Here is a 13,430-nt window from a genome sequence, read left to right as displayed (position 1 = left end):
TACAACACGGGGAATGTAGCCGGTATTTTATAATGACTATGACTGGAATATAACCTTTAAAAATTGTGAATCACTGTATTGTACACTTGATAGCTCAGTTGGTAAAGAATCCACCTGCAATGCAGGAGACCCCGGTTTGATTCCTGGGTCAGGAAGATCCCCTGGAGAAGGGAAAGGCTACCCACTCCAGTATTCTTGGGCTTCCCTTGTGGCTCAGCTGGTAAAGAATCTGCCTGCAATGCAGAAGACCTGGGTTCAATCCCTGGGTCAGGAAGATCCCCTGGAGAAGGGAAAGGCTACGCACTCCAGTATTCTGGCCTGGAGAATTCCGTGGACTGTATAGTTCATGGGGTTGCAAAGAGTGGAACACAACTAAGCAACCTTCACTTTCACTTCACTTTCTTTTCATAACTTATATAATATTGTATGGCAACTATACTTCAATATATATAAAAAAGGAATAAGTATCCATTTGTTAAGAAGTGATGCTGTCTCTTCATTCAGAAGTGAAGCTTCTCAGGACCTTGTTTGCCATTCCCTTCCTCCCGCCTCCTGACTTTACTGTCTCAGGGCTCTTCAGTCCCCAGATTGAGTCTCAGAGATGAAGATGATAATAACCATGGAGCTGGAGTGGACAAAGAGGGGACATTAACTGTATCCCAGTGTGGAAGGGTATCCAATTCTAGGGAGGGGACAATAGGGTACCCAGAATGAGATGCCTGGGGGAGCTATATCTTGTCACTGACATTGATAGGAATGGCTATGATGTGGTGATGATACACATCCTGTGGTCAGTTGTATTATTATTAATTCTGTACAGACCTTGCACCCCTTCTTGCCTGCACCTGGGATGAGCTTTCTCCCCACTCTGCCCTTGGTATGCCACTGAAGTGATGGAAAGTTAGGATCACAGCTCACCTTAAGGCATTGACCCTGGGCTGTGTGGAGCAGAGGCTAACACTCCTCCAGGCTCACAGAGACAATGAAAACTTTATTATTATTATTATTTTTCTTTTTGAGACCTTCTTAAAATGGACAATTTGGGGGTAGGGGCATAGCTCAGAGATTCCTTCTTGTTGAATCTAGAGGCTTAGTTTTGTCCCAGCTCTAAAAAAATATACTGATGGATTCTCTTTCTCCCTAAGGAGTTATAAATTCCTTGTTGTGAAGGGTAAAGGCGATGGGGGTGGGGTGGGGAGGGCAAGCTTTCCTCTCTGTCTCCCTCCCTTCCTCTCTCTTAAGTCCTTTCCTGTCTGGATAATTTGAAGAATCAGTTAAGCATCCTCAAGGACTCTGCTTTCTTTATTAATCTGTCCCAACCAGGCAGAGGAAAGATCCTAGGAACACCTTTAACTAGTGAAACCCTTCCTTGGTTTGGGCAAAAATATTTTAAATGTTACAGAATGCAAACTGTGACAAGTAGGTAGATGCTTAGAAATGTGATTGAAAGGTGACCATTTTTAATAGTTTAGAAACCCTTATGTGATATCTCCCAGCTCTCTTAACAGATCTTGGGAATAAGAACCACATCTTACAACATCACACAGTCCTGGTAGATAAACAGGTTGCACAGGTTGCTCCCTGGTATAGGGTGACTTTGGGAAAATCCTAGGCAGACAGCAAGGTCCTTGGGAGCAGGAACTTCACAGTCCAGAACCTTGACATTTCTCTGCATTTTCCCCTGCTTCTCTTTCCCTCATGTATCATATGATTCTGCCTTCCTAAGACCAACCTCTTCACCTGTGCTCTACATAGAATTCTCCCCAGCTTCTTCCGACCTGTGGACTTCCAGATATTGCACAGCCTCTCTAAAAGCATCCTCCTGGGCCTCTTCAAATGTGCTCATAGTCTCTCCATCAGAGCAGTCTTCCATCAGCATCTTGCCACTTCATTTACATAGTTTTCTCTCTTTTTTCACTGGCAAACTTCTAGAAAGAGAGATCTGTACTCCTAAACCACTGTATGCATTGGTCCCAAATTCTCTTCCTAAGGTCAACAGCAAGTGTCTGCTGATGAAGCCCAGGGTCTGTCTCCCTTCCCCTCTCTGCCCTATTTGCAGCTGCCAGCTCTCTCAGCTGTGTTGTACTCTTCCAGGCCTTCAGAACTCCCAGACTTTATTTCTGTTTTTGGCCTCCGTGTTGTGGTTGCAGGAGGCATATCTTTAGGTTTCTGACTTTTCTCATTCGTTCTTTCCCTTGAGAAGTTTGTTTAGTCCCAAGGCTGCGGCCATCCCCACCTTGGAGATGACTCCAAGAAGTTCATACACACGTTTTTCCTGAGTTTTAGTCATGCTCTTTGCTGGAGTTCTCTACCTGGAAATAACTATCACCGTCTTAATCATTATTCATCTGAAACTACTGTTTGTGGGAATCTCCTTCTTCACCCTTTATATTTTCATGGTGAATCATTAAGCTAGGTTTATATCATCCAATTGTGTAACTTTAGGCAAATCCTTTAATGTTCTTGGCCTCAGTTTCCTCGTTTGTAAAATATAAGTGATTTCTGAATCTGTGTCTATAAATGTACCCTGACCCTCCTACTTAACTAGCTCAATTGACCTAAGCAAATTATGCCTTTTTTCTAAGAATGTCTTCATTTAAAAATGAAAACATGAATATTTAATTCATAAGGTTGACTGGAGGATTACGTGAGGTTAAAAACTACAAGTGCATAGCAGGATGTCTCTGTATAACGCTTAATATAGCAGCTATTCTTCTTCCTGTTACCCACGCTTGATTCTTTGGAACATTTTTGATTTCTTCTCTCCTATAGCTAGATAATGACTAGGTCTTATCAATCATTCCTTGGTAGTGTCTTGATAGTAACTTTCAACATTGACTACCCACCTACTTCTAGGCTCCCTGCTGGATGTGGTGGTTCTTACCTTTACCATTCTTACTTTTACCATATTTCTGTTGAGCAAACTGCTTCAGAGATTTAACTGACTTAAGTCACATGGCTTGTGACTGGTTGAGGTGGAATACAAACTAAGTCTGGCTACCTTTACAGTAGCCATCCTGGTCTTTCTCTTCCCTCTCCTCACTGCTGTCAATTGAAATCTTCCTTCCTCTTCTCACTGCTGTCAACTGAAATCTGTCTTTCTTATTCTTGTGTCCAGTGGCCTCTTTACCTCCACTCTCCACCAGTTCCATTTCATCCCATCTGTCACCAACAGATTTTTCCCTGTCTCCTTCCTGGGAGACATTTAACAACTTCCGTTATCTCCTGAAGACATCTGGCATTTAAGGCCTCCCTCTCTGGGCTCATTTCTTATATTCCTCTCAAAGAGCTATTTTTGTGTACTTCTAATGTAATTTTGTATGTACTATGGTTTTTAAAAGACATTTTCTCTACCTGGAAATACTGCCCAGATTAAATCTCAACAATGGACATGAATTTGGGCAAACTTTGGGAGATGGTGAGGGACAAAGAGGCCCAGCATGCTGCAGTCCACAGAGTCACAAAGAGTCGGACACGACTGGGCCGCTGAACAACAAGAGCAATGTACTTTGTGTATGTACTATGATTTTTAAAAGACATTTTCTCTACCTGGAAACACTGCCCAGATTAAACCTCATTAATAACATAAAGATTCTGCTGACTGGGTGAGCCTGTTGTGGCTGTTGTTACTATTTTAACAAACACAACTCTTTAGCTAGTTCTTGTACAGAGTCATTATTCAGAAAATACAAGTTATTTACAATAGAGCTATTATTGGAGACCTCTTTTTGATCTCAGCATTTCTTAACAGAAGGCATCCAAATTGGAAAAGTAAAACTGTCACTGGTTGCAGATGATATGATACTAAGAAAATCCTAAACACAATACCAGAAAACTACTAGAGCTCATTCATGAATTTGGTAAAGTTATTGGATGCAAAATTAATATGCAAAATTCTGTTGCATTTCTATACACTATCAATGAAAGATCAGAAAGAGAAATTAAGGACACAATCACATTTACTTTCGTACCAAAAAGAATAAAATACCTTGGAATAACAATGGCACCCCACTCCAGTACTCTTGCCTGGAAAATCCCATGGACAAAGGAGCCTGGTAAGCTGTAGTCCATGGGGTTGCGAAGAGTCGGACACGACTGAGCGACTTCCCTTTCACTTTTCACTTTCATGCATTGGAGAAGGAAATGGCAACCCACTCCAGTATTCTTGCCTGGATAATCCCAGGGACAGAGGAGCCTGGTGGGCTGCCATCTGTGGGGTTGCACAGAGTCGGACATGACTGAAGTGACTTAGCAGTAGCAAACCTACCTAATGAGGTGAAAGACCCTTACTCTGAAAACTATAAAATGCTGATGAAAGAAATCAAAGAACACACAAACAGATGGAAGGATGTACCGTGTTCTTGGATCAGAAGAATCAATATTGTCAAAGTGACCATACTGTCCAAAACAATCTACAGATTCATTGTAATCGCTATCAAATTACCAATGACATTTTTCACAGAGCTAGAACAAAAATTTTTTAAGTTTGTGTGGAAACAGGAAAGACCCTGAATAGTCAAAGCAACCTTGGGAAAGGAAAAAGGAACTGGAGGAATCAGGCTCCCTGTCTTCAAACTATACTTTGAAGCTATACTCATCAAACAGTATTGTACTGGCACAAAAACAGAAATATAGATCAATGGAACAGGATAGAAAGCCAGAAATAAACCCATGCAATTACGGTCAATTAGCCTATGGCAAAGGAGGCAAGAATATACAATGGTGAACTCGGCATTTCTTGGTACCCTTGAGTTCAGCAGTTCTGTGACTCTTGTATCCATTCTCTGGCATCCCTGTTCTTTTCTGAGGTAATGATATCTATTCTGGAAATGCACATGGTGGGTGTAGAGCTCAAAGATACCCAATGCAGCATTATTTATAACTTTGGAAAGCTGAAAACATTAAATTATTTTAGAACAATAATGTAGCCATTAAAATAATCTTTGCAAGGAATTTTGAACACATGGGAAATGCCTTTTGATATGTTAATAACAGCAACAAAAGAATCAAGACAGATAAGCAATGAGGGCTGCTGCTGCTTCTAAGTCACTTCAGTCATGTCCGACTCTGTGTGACCCCATAGACGGCAGCCCACCAGGCTCCCCCATCCCTGAGATTCTCCAGGCAAGAACACTGGAGTGGGTTGCCATTTCCTTCTCCAATGCGTGAAAGTGAAGAGTGAAAGTGAAGTCCCTCAGTCGTGTCCGACCCTCAGCGACCCCATGGACTACAGCCTTCCAAGCTCCTCCATCCATGAGATTTTCCAGGCAAGAGTACTGGAGTGGGGTGCCATTGCCTTCTCCAAAGCAATGAGGGCAGCAAACAATAAAAAGCAATATACAAATTACCTTTTCATTAAGACTTCAAATATATAAAATATGGGGGGAGACTTTTTGATTAAAGAATTATTAGTAATTTTTTTTTGCTTTGCTGCGGTTTTCTATACTTTGCAAGTTTTTTGCTTTGAGGCCATAAGTCTTTTTTTTGTTTGTTTGTTTTTGACCAGTGGTTTGTGGGATCCTAGTTCCCTGACCAGGGATTGAATGCAAGACCATAGCAGTAGAAGTGCCAAGTCTTAACCAGTGGATCACCAGGAAATTCCTGAGGGCATAACTTTTTATTCTCAGACAAAATAACATGATGACTTACAACAAATAATGATGCAGGGATAATTCCCTGTGTTGGGGTCCCCAGGATTATTCCCAGATTCATTGATTTGCTGATAAGACTCATGATATGCAGCATATATTGTAAAGGTGATTATGATTTATTATAGCTAAAGGATATGCAGATGGTGACTGTAGCCATGAAATTAAAAGATGCTTACTCTTTTAGTTATGACCAACCTAGATAGCATATTGAAAAGCAGAGACATTACTTTGCCAATAAAGGTCTGTCTAGTCAAGGCTATGGTTTTTCCAGTGGTCATGTATGGATGTGAGAGTTGGACTGTGAAGAAAGCTGAGCGCCGAAGAATTGATGCTTTTGAACTGTGGTGTTGGAGAAGACGCTTGAGAGTCCCTTGGACTGCAAGGAGATCCAACCAGTCCATTCTGAAGGAGATCAGCCCTGGGTGTTCTTTGGAAGGAATGATGCTAAAGCTGAAACTCCAGTACTTTGGCCACCTCATGGGAAGAGTTGACTCATTGGAAAAGACTCTGATGCTGGGAGGTATTGGGGGCGGGAGGAGAAGGGGACGACAGAGGATGATATGGCTAGATGGGATCACCGACTCGATGGACGTGAGTTTGAGTGAACCCCAGGAGTTGATGATGAACAGGGAGGCCTGGCGTGCTGCGATTCATGGGGTCGCAAAGAGTCGGACACGACTGAGCAACTGAACTGAACTGAAAGGATATAAAGCAAAATATAGAGGAAACCAGGGGCAAACTGCCAAGAATCCTCGCCCAGTGCAGTCACACAGAGTGTACTTAATTCCTCCAGCAATGAATTGTGACAACAACATGTGAAGTCTTGTCAACCAAGGAAGCTCATTAGAGATTCAGTTTATTTTGGGATTGGTCACATCGGCAGGCTCTGCCTGGCACCAGCTAAAACCCCAGACTCCCAGAAGAAAAGGAGAGGCTCAGGAAACAAGCCATGCTGTTTCTGTAAACAGTTGAGGCACACCTAGCCACTCTTACCAGAGAACCTGGGAATTCTCAGGGAATCCAAGTTCCAGATTCCAGTGAGGGGTCAACCTTGCACCAGCCTTGCCAACGCTGGCAGCCTCTGACCTGCTCTGTTAATTCTTCTGCAACTTCCCTTGATCCCTGTGGCTCACATTTCAGACTTCCCCAGGGAATAAGGAGCTGGACTCTCACTTGCATCATAAACCCAGAATCGATGCCACGGTGGCCTTTGCAAAGTCCAGTAAAGAGACTGATAATGTTATGTTTGAGACATGGGATTACAGAGAAGTCCATGGCCCACAAACACCTGGTTCCACCCACCCACGGTTTTCTCAGGGTTGGAGAGGTGGTCCCCAAGTGGTGCTGGCAGGGAGCCAGGGCAGCTTAATTAGTGCCAGTGTGCCAGCTTCAAGTTCCTGGCTGCCGACTTTGTGTGTTTTTCCTTTGGCTCTAACTACTTAAAAATCAGTTAGCTCACAGTCTTTGGAACACAAGCAGCACAGAACTGTTGTCTTAGGGATGTAAGTCCCCTGGGCCCTGGGACTCTGAGTGCAGTTTGGGTTCCTTCTACAAACAGAGTGTGTCAACATTCCCCCCGTGAGACACCCTGGAGAGTGATGACTTCATGCTCACTAGCTCAGATTCTAACCCAGGAGCAGTTCTCGATGATGTCACGTTCTCAGCGTGGGTACACAACCACAGGGGATTCAGGGAAATTCCTTGCTCTGCTCCTGTCCCCCATCTCCTGTTGTTTGTTGACCCACTCTAGCACCTGCCTTGACACCAGTGAAAGTAGCTAAGCTGCAAGAGTCAGTTTGACAAAGAAATTAATGTTCTTCCCACCTCTTCAGCTGCCCTTCAACCAGTCTGTTCAATGGAATCTGATCCCCCTCTGGCATCAGATAAAGAAACAAAATTCTATTGTGATGGAGGCAAGCCCCTGTCTTTATTCAGCCTACCTGAGAAAAAGAAAGCATTTCTGCTCATACTTGTTTACTGTGACTAGGCTTGATGGTTACTCATTGTTCATTTATTTCTTAAGTATAGCAGCCAATGGGATGAATGTTTGTTATTTTATGCATGGGCTTACTTTTACTTTTTATCCCACCCCCCCCATTCTGTTTAGTAACTTATATCGATGAAGATGAAAATGAAATACTTGAATTGTCATCAAATGAAACATTCTCGGTCATGCTAAAGATTCCAGAGGAGTGTGTTTCTGAAGAGGAATTACCTGACATGCTCAAGAAGCGGGTAAGTTACCTTATGCATTGTTACTGAGTTCTTAGCATTAGAGTGTGAATTCTTCTGGAGTAGCTGGGTTAGAGCTAGCCAGGAAGTAGCTTCAAGCTTGGATTCTTTGGATACTGACAGAAACCAGTGCTTAGAAATAGATTTTCTGTAGTGCAGAGCCGGAGGAGGAGCCCTGGCCTCTAGCTGAATGTGTCCTGGAGGATAGTGTTCTGTTTCTCACTCTGGTCTTAGGTTTGATTCAACCTGAAATTTTATTGAGGGTCTGTGAGGTGCTAGACAACATGCTTAGTGATGGGGGCTCAAAGTCCAAGTAGAGGAAGCAATTAAATAGTTACGAGCAGTGTGATATGTTCCATTACTGAGATATGTACAGTGTGATTTACAGCCACAGAGGAGGGATGGAGGCTTGGAGGAGGCGATACTCAGGATGAGTCTTGAAATGTGAAGTAGGGGTATTCCAGATTAGAGAGCAGAGAACGCAAGGGTATCTGGCCAGCAGTGTGCTATGACCTCCACATACTGTGTAGCAGAAATGCAGAGGTGAGGCTGAACGGAAAGGAAGGGGTCAGATCATGAAGGTTTCTGGTTCTTTGGTGAGGTCCTGGAAGATTTTAATCTGCAGTCTGACATGGTCAGTTTCTCATGTTAGTCTTTCTGTGGTGATGGGAAAACACTGGAGGTGGAGTGCTTAGTTAGAAGGTATTGCAGTAATCTGGGTGACAAGTGAGGGAGCCTTGAATTAGGGCAATGTCAGAGGAGATCAGGTGAGATCTCAGAGGCCTGTTCCCTCAACAGGACTTCATGGCTGGTAGGATGTGGGCTGAGGGAGAGCATGGCTCCAGACTTCCGGTTGGGTGACCACATGGGTGGATGGTGATGTCATTCATGGAGCGGGGAATGCAGGAGAAGGAGCCTCTGTGTGTTACGGGGGCCCTGCAGTAAGACCATGAGGGTTGGTTGGAGCAGCCCTGGTTATCCTGTCAAAGACAGAGTGGTTCACAGTCAGACCCAGGAAAGTTTTTGAGAACAAAATCTAAGCGTGACCAGCCTGCTGTCTGTTACTCTTGTCCCTGTGGTAGATAGGTTGAATGGGATGAGTTCCCTTTATTTCCTGAAGGGCAGAGTCTTAACCAGTGGATGGCCAGGGAAGTCCCGTCTTTTTTTACTGTTTTGATTGAGGGATTTTGCACTGGCCGAGGAGAAACCGAGTGAGCCAGCATCCACAGGTGTCACTGTTTCAGACTAGCCTCTGCGTCAGAGGGAAATGGATATCCGTCACTCACTTACGAGCCGTCTCTCTGGCCATAGAAGCAGATGTGAGCAGATTCTCCGGGTGTTTTTAGTTCATCGTGGTATAATGGCTGAGGAACAGGGAACTGGTGGGTCTCTGGGGCAAGTTCACAGGCCTCTTTGAGTTGGTTCCCACTGTGATAAGTGGAAATCACCTCACTTTCCCTGTATACCCACAGATGCATATAAAGAACTTTGTAAGCCATTTTTTAAAAGAATTATCTGATTTGCAGATGATAAACACAAGGTGCAGTTAGGTGAAGAAACTTCGGCTCTCTGGTTTGCCAACAAATGTTCAGGAGAAAAAAAGTGGGGAACTTGGAGATATTACTATCTTATTGTCAGATCGAGAACCCTTTTCTTCCTCTTAGGCCAGTTTCCAGGTTTGGAAAGTAAATGGGAATGGATATTGAAACACTGCGCCCTCTCTTTTGCTTTATTGTCTTGCTTTTCTAAGCACAGTTTTCCTGGCTCCTCTCATATCTCACTGCCAGTTTCCTTCTATTTGGGTTGGGCTGATAACTCAGCTTAAGCTAGCTCGGTATCTACTCGGCATCATAGCTCAGCTTACCTGCTCGATGCCAGAGTCAGCAGTGGCCCCTCTGATAACGCAGGGGACGTATCCTCTTCCTCTGGAAGATTTTTTTTTCTTCTTTTTTTTAACATTATCACTTAAAAAAAATTGAGATATAGTTGATACACACTCCAGTATGTGTTTCAGGTATATGACATAGTGATTCACAATTTTTAAGGTCACATTCCACTTATAGTTGCTAAAGAATATTGGCTATATTCCCTATGTTATATAATATATCCTTGTCGCCCATTTATTTTATATATGGTAGTTTGTACTGCTTAACCCCCTACCCGCATCTTGCCCCTCCCTCTTTTGGCTCTCCCCTGATAACCACTAGTTTGCTCACTGCATCTGTGAGTCTGTTTCTTTTTTGTTGTTGTTATAGTTACTCATTTCTTTTATTTTTTAGATTCCACATGTAATTGATACCACACAGTATTTGTCATTCTCTGACTTATTTCACTTAGTCTAATACCCTCCAAGTCCATGCATGTTGTTGCAAATGGCAGAATTTCATTCTTCTTAATGGTTGAGTAGTTTTCATGTACCACCTCTCTTTGTCCATTCATCTGTTGATGGACTCTGAGGTTGTGCCCGTATCTTGGCTATAGTAAATAACTGTGTGTGTGTGTTCAGTTATGTTTGACTCTTTGTGACCCCATGGGCTGTAGCCCATCAGGCTCCTCTGTCCGTGGAATTTTCCAGGCAAGAATACTGGAGTGGGTTGTCGTTTCCTTTTTTGGGAGATCTTCCCCGCTAGGGATTGAACCCCTGTCTCCTGAGTCTCCTGCATTGGCAGGCGGATTCTTAACCATTGGACCACCTGGAAAGCCTCATTGTAAATAATGGAAACTGGTTTCTGATGAGCCACTGTGCCTGCCTCTGGTGATCAGCTCACTGGGCTCAAAGCTCAGTTTGCATTCAGCCTCATTGGCACAGTTTGGGAAACACCAGAGCAAGGGGTGAAGAGTGCCTCTTTTCACTTTTTTGATCCCAAAGTAGTGTGGTTGACAGCTCCTAAATATGTAAATATTTCCTAATCATAGTAGATGATGGTGCCACAAACACAATGTTAGAGTGGACACTGAAATTGATCTAGTATACCATTCCATCTCTTAACATGAAATTTTAAAACTTTTTCTGAGTATCAATGTGCAAAACACAGTGCTTAGGCCCCTAAGAATTAATGAAAGGAAGAATGAGAGGGAGGGAACGAAGAAGGAAGGACAGACATAACTTCTGACAAAAGAAGCTCAGTCTAAAAGGAAGAGAGGGGTAACCAGGTGGAGTTTGATGTATGACGCAGGGCTCCCAAAGCTGGTGCTCTGTGACAACCTGGAGGGGTAGGGTGGGGAGGGGCGTGGGTGGGGGCTTCAGGATGACCGGGACACATGTATACCTATGGCCAATTCATACTGATGTTTGGCAAAAACCATCACGATATTGTAAAGTAATTATCCTGCAATTAAAATAAAAAATAAAAGGAAGAGAGGGATATTGTTGTTGTTATTTTCAGCGCTTGATAAAAAAATGCCATCTCCAGCATCCTCATCCTCCTCCCTGTTCTGAGCAGTCCTGGGACTGCTCCACCCTCCGGGTTTTCTAAATGACTGTTGGCCTGTTGGCAACTTTCTCTGGGGCACAAAAACTCTAAGATGGCCCAGTCATTTTCCCCGCAGAGTTCTTAACACTTTATGCTACTTTCGTCCTTGTTCAGGAGATGCTTTCCCTCCTCGCTCCATCTCCACTGGGTTGTGTGGTAAAACATGAGGACTCTGGACTTAGTGTCTGTAACATCTAGGACTAGATTCCTTACTAGCAGAGTGACCTAGGGCATGTTTTGTAACCTCCCTGAATGCCTAGGTTTTTTTTTTTTTTTTAATCAGCACAAAGGGAACAGAGAGCAGAGATAGCAGTGCCTCTTCGGTCAGTTTCTTATGCAGATGACAGCCGTAGTGACAGGGTTAGAGGAAGTGCTCGAAACCCCTCTGCTCTACCTTGGAGAAATTGGATTGTCACCAGTGAGTGTAGTGGGAGCAAACAAAGGATGCAGCCTCTTTGAGATTCTGCTGAGGGTGGGTGGGAGACGATGGCCAGGTTTTCCTTGGGGGTAGTTCTGCTGTTTGCTGCGGAATAAAGCAGTGAGGCGACAAGCCATGATGGGTGCAGCTGGGCACACCGAGCTCAGCACAGAGGAACCATGGGGGTGAAATTTCCAGAACGATGTTAAGGCTGAGGCTTCAGGCCAGCAGGAGTGGATCTAGCTGCAGGCTTGCTTCCAGCCTCAGAGCTGGATTCATGCTGGGCGTGTACCCAGATCCCAGCACTGTCCTCCTGCCTGCTAAGAACAAGGCATTTAAACTTCAAACTAATAATTTTAAAGAGATGCAATGTAAATACGTTCAGCCACAAGTTCTGGGGTACTATAGGTTAGGATTTACATCTCTGAAACATGATGGAAAGACTAATCAAAGAGTGGGAGAAGATATCTGTGACATAAAACCAACAGCTAGTATCCAGAGTGTAAATCAGTTTGGGCAAGAAAAGTATAACCCAAGAGAAAGAACACCAACAGACAAAAGTGAACAAAAAAGAACAAAGGAGAGAAATCCCACAGAGTTAAGGATTTTCATGAAAGACATCCTTCCATCTTTTCATGAAAGACATCCTTCCATCTTTTCATGAAAAGACACTCAACCTCACTAGAACGCAATATGGCAGTGTGAAACACCATGAAAACTCATCAGACTGTCAAAAATTGAAAAGTCTGGTAACCTTAAATGTTGGCAAGGCTGTGGGCAAGAGAGCACTTGTGCATTGCTGGGAGGCAGTGAAATGGAGTGCAATTCAGAAAGAGTTAAGGTGGAGATGTGCTAACTCTTAGACCCAAGTCCACCTCTTGGTATATGGCCCAGGGAATCTCATACCTGTATCAGAAGAGAGGCTTAGGGATGTTCAAGCAGATCACCTCAGCACAGTCGTGGCAGGAGACAGTAGAAGCAAAGCACACGGCCACCAGGAGGGGAAGGGAGGGGGCGGAGCCGTCATTTCACGGAATCTCTGCAGAGTTAGGAGTCAGACTGAATGACCTCCATCTATGCTGCATTGTTGTTGTTTAGTTGCTCAGTTGTGTTCAACTCTTTGCCACCCCACGGACTGCAGCACGCCAGGCTTCCCTGTCTTTCACTATCTCCCGGAGCTTGCTCAAACTCATGTCCATTGAGTCGGTGATGCCATTCAACCATCTCGACCTGTGTCATCCCCTTCTCCTCCTGCCTTCAGTCTTTCCCAGCATCAGGGTCTTTTCTTTTTTCAGTGAGTTGACTCTTCAAATCAGGTGGCCAAAGTACTGGAGCTTCAGCTTCAGCATCAGTCCTGTCAATGGATATTCAGGGTTGATTTCCTTTAGGATTGACTGGTTTGATCTCCTTGCTCTCCAAGGGACCATTGTGGGTAAACTGCAAATGTGATTTTGAGTGAAAAAAAATCAAATCAGAGAAGGTGTAGAATATGGTATGTTTTATGTGAATAAAAACACGCATTGAATTTATATATGTATTTCCCAAAAGATCAAGTCTTTGGGGGCTTCCCTGGCAGTTCAGTGGTTAAGACTCTACACGTCCAGTGTAGGGGGCCTGGGTTCTATTTCTGGTTGGAAAACTAAGATCCAGCATGCT

The 13,430-nt window shown here is 43.8% G+C and overlaps 1 protein-coding gene across 1 annotated transcript in view; it reads left to right on the top strand.

The window, feature by feature from the left end:
• The window catches only part of CUNH3orf52 (chromosome unknown C3orf52 homolog), a 37,324-nt gene that overhangs the window by 14,291 nt on the left and 9,603 nt on the right, over window positions 1–13,430 (top strand). Inside the window, exon 3 of the mRNA XM_040224752.1 lies at window positions 7,759–7,886. Coding sequence (XP_040080686.1) covers window positions 7,759–7,886 — 128 coding nt within the window. The remainder of the gene's footprint in view (window positions 1–7,758; window positions 7,887–13,430) is intronic.

Source organism: Oryx dammah, unplaced genomic scaffold (genome assembly GCF_014754425.2).
Source record: "Oryx dammah isolate SB20612 unplaced genomic scaffold, SCBI_Odam_1.1 HiC_scaffold_2, whole genome shotgun sequence".
NCBI classification, from domain to species: domain Eukaryota; kingdom Metazoa; phylum Chordata; class Mammalia; order Artiodactyla; family Bovidae; genus Oryx; species Oryx dammah.
The sequence above is the reverse complement of the archived record's forward strand: the minus strand, read 5'-3'. Positions and strand labels throughout refer to the sequence as shown.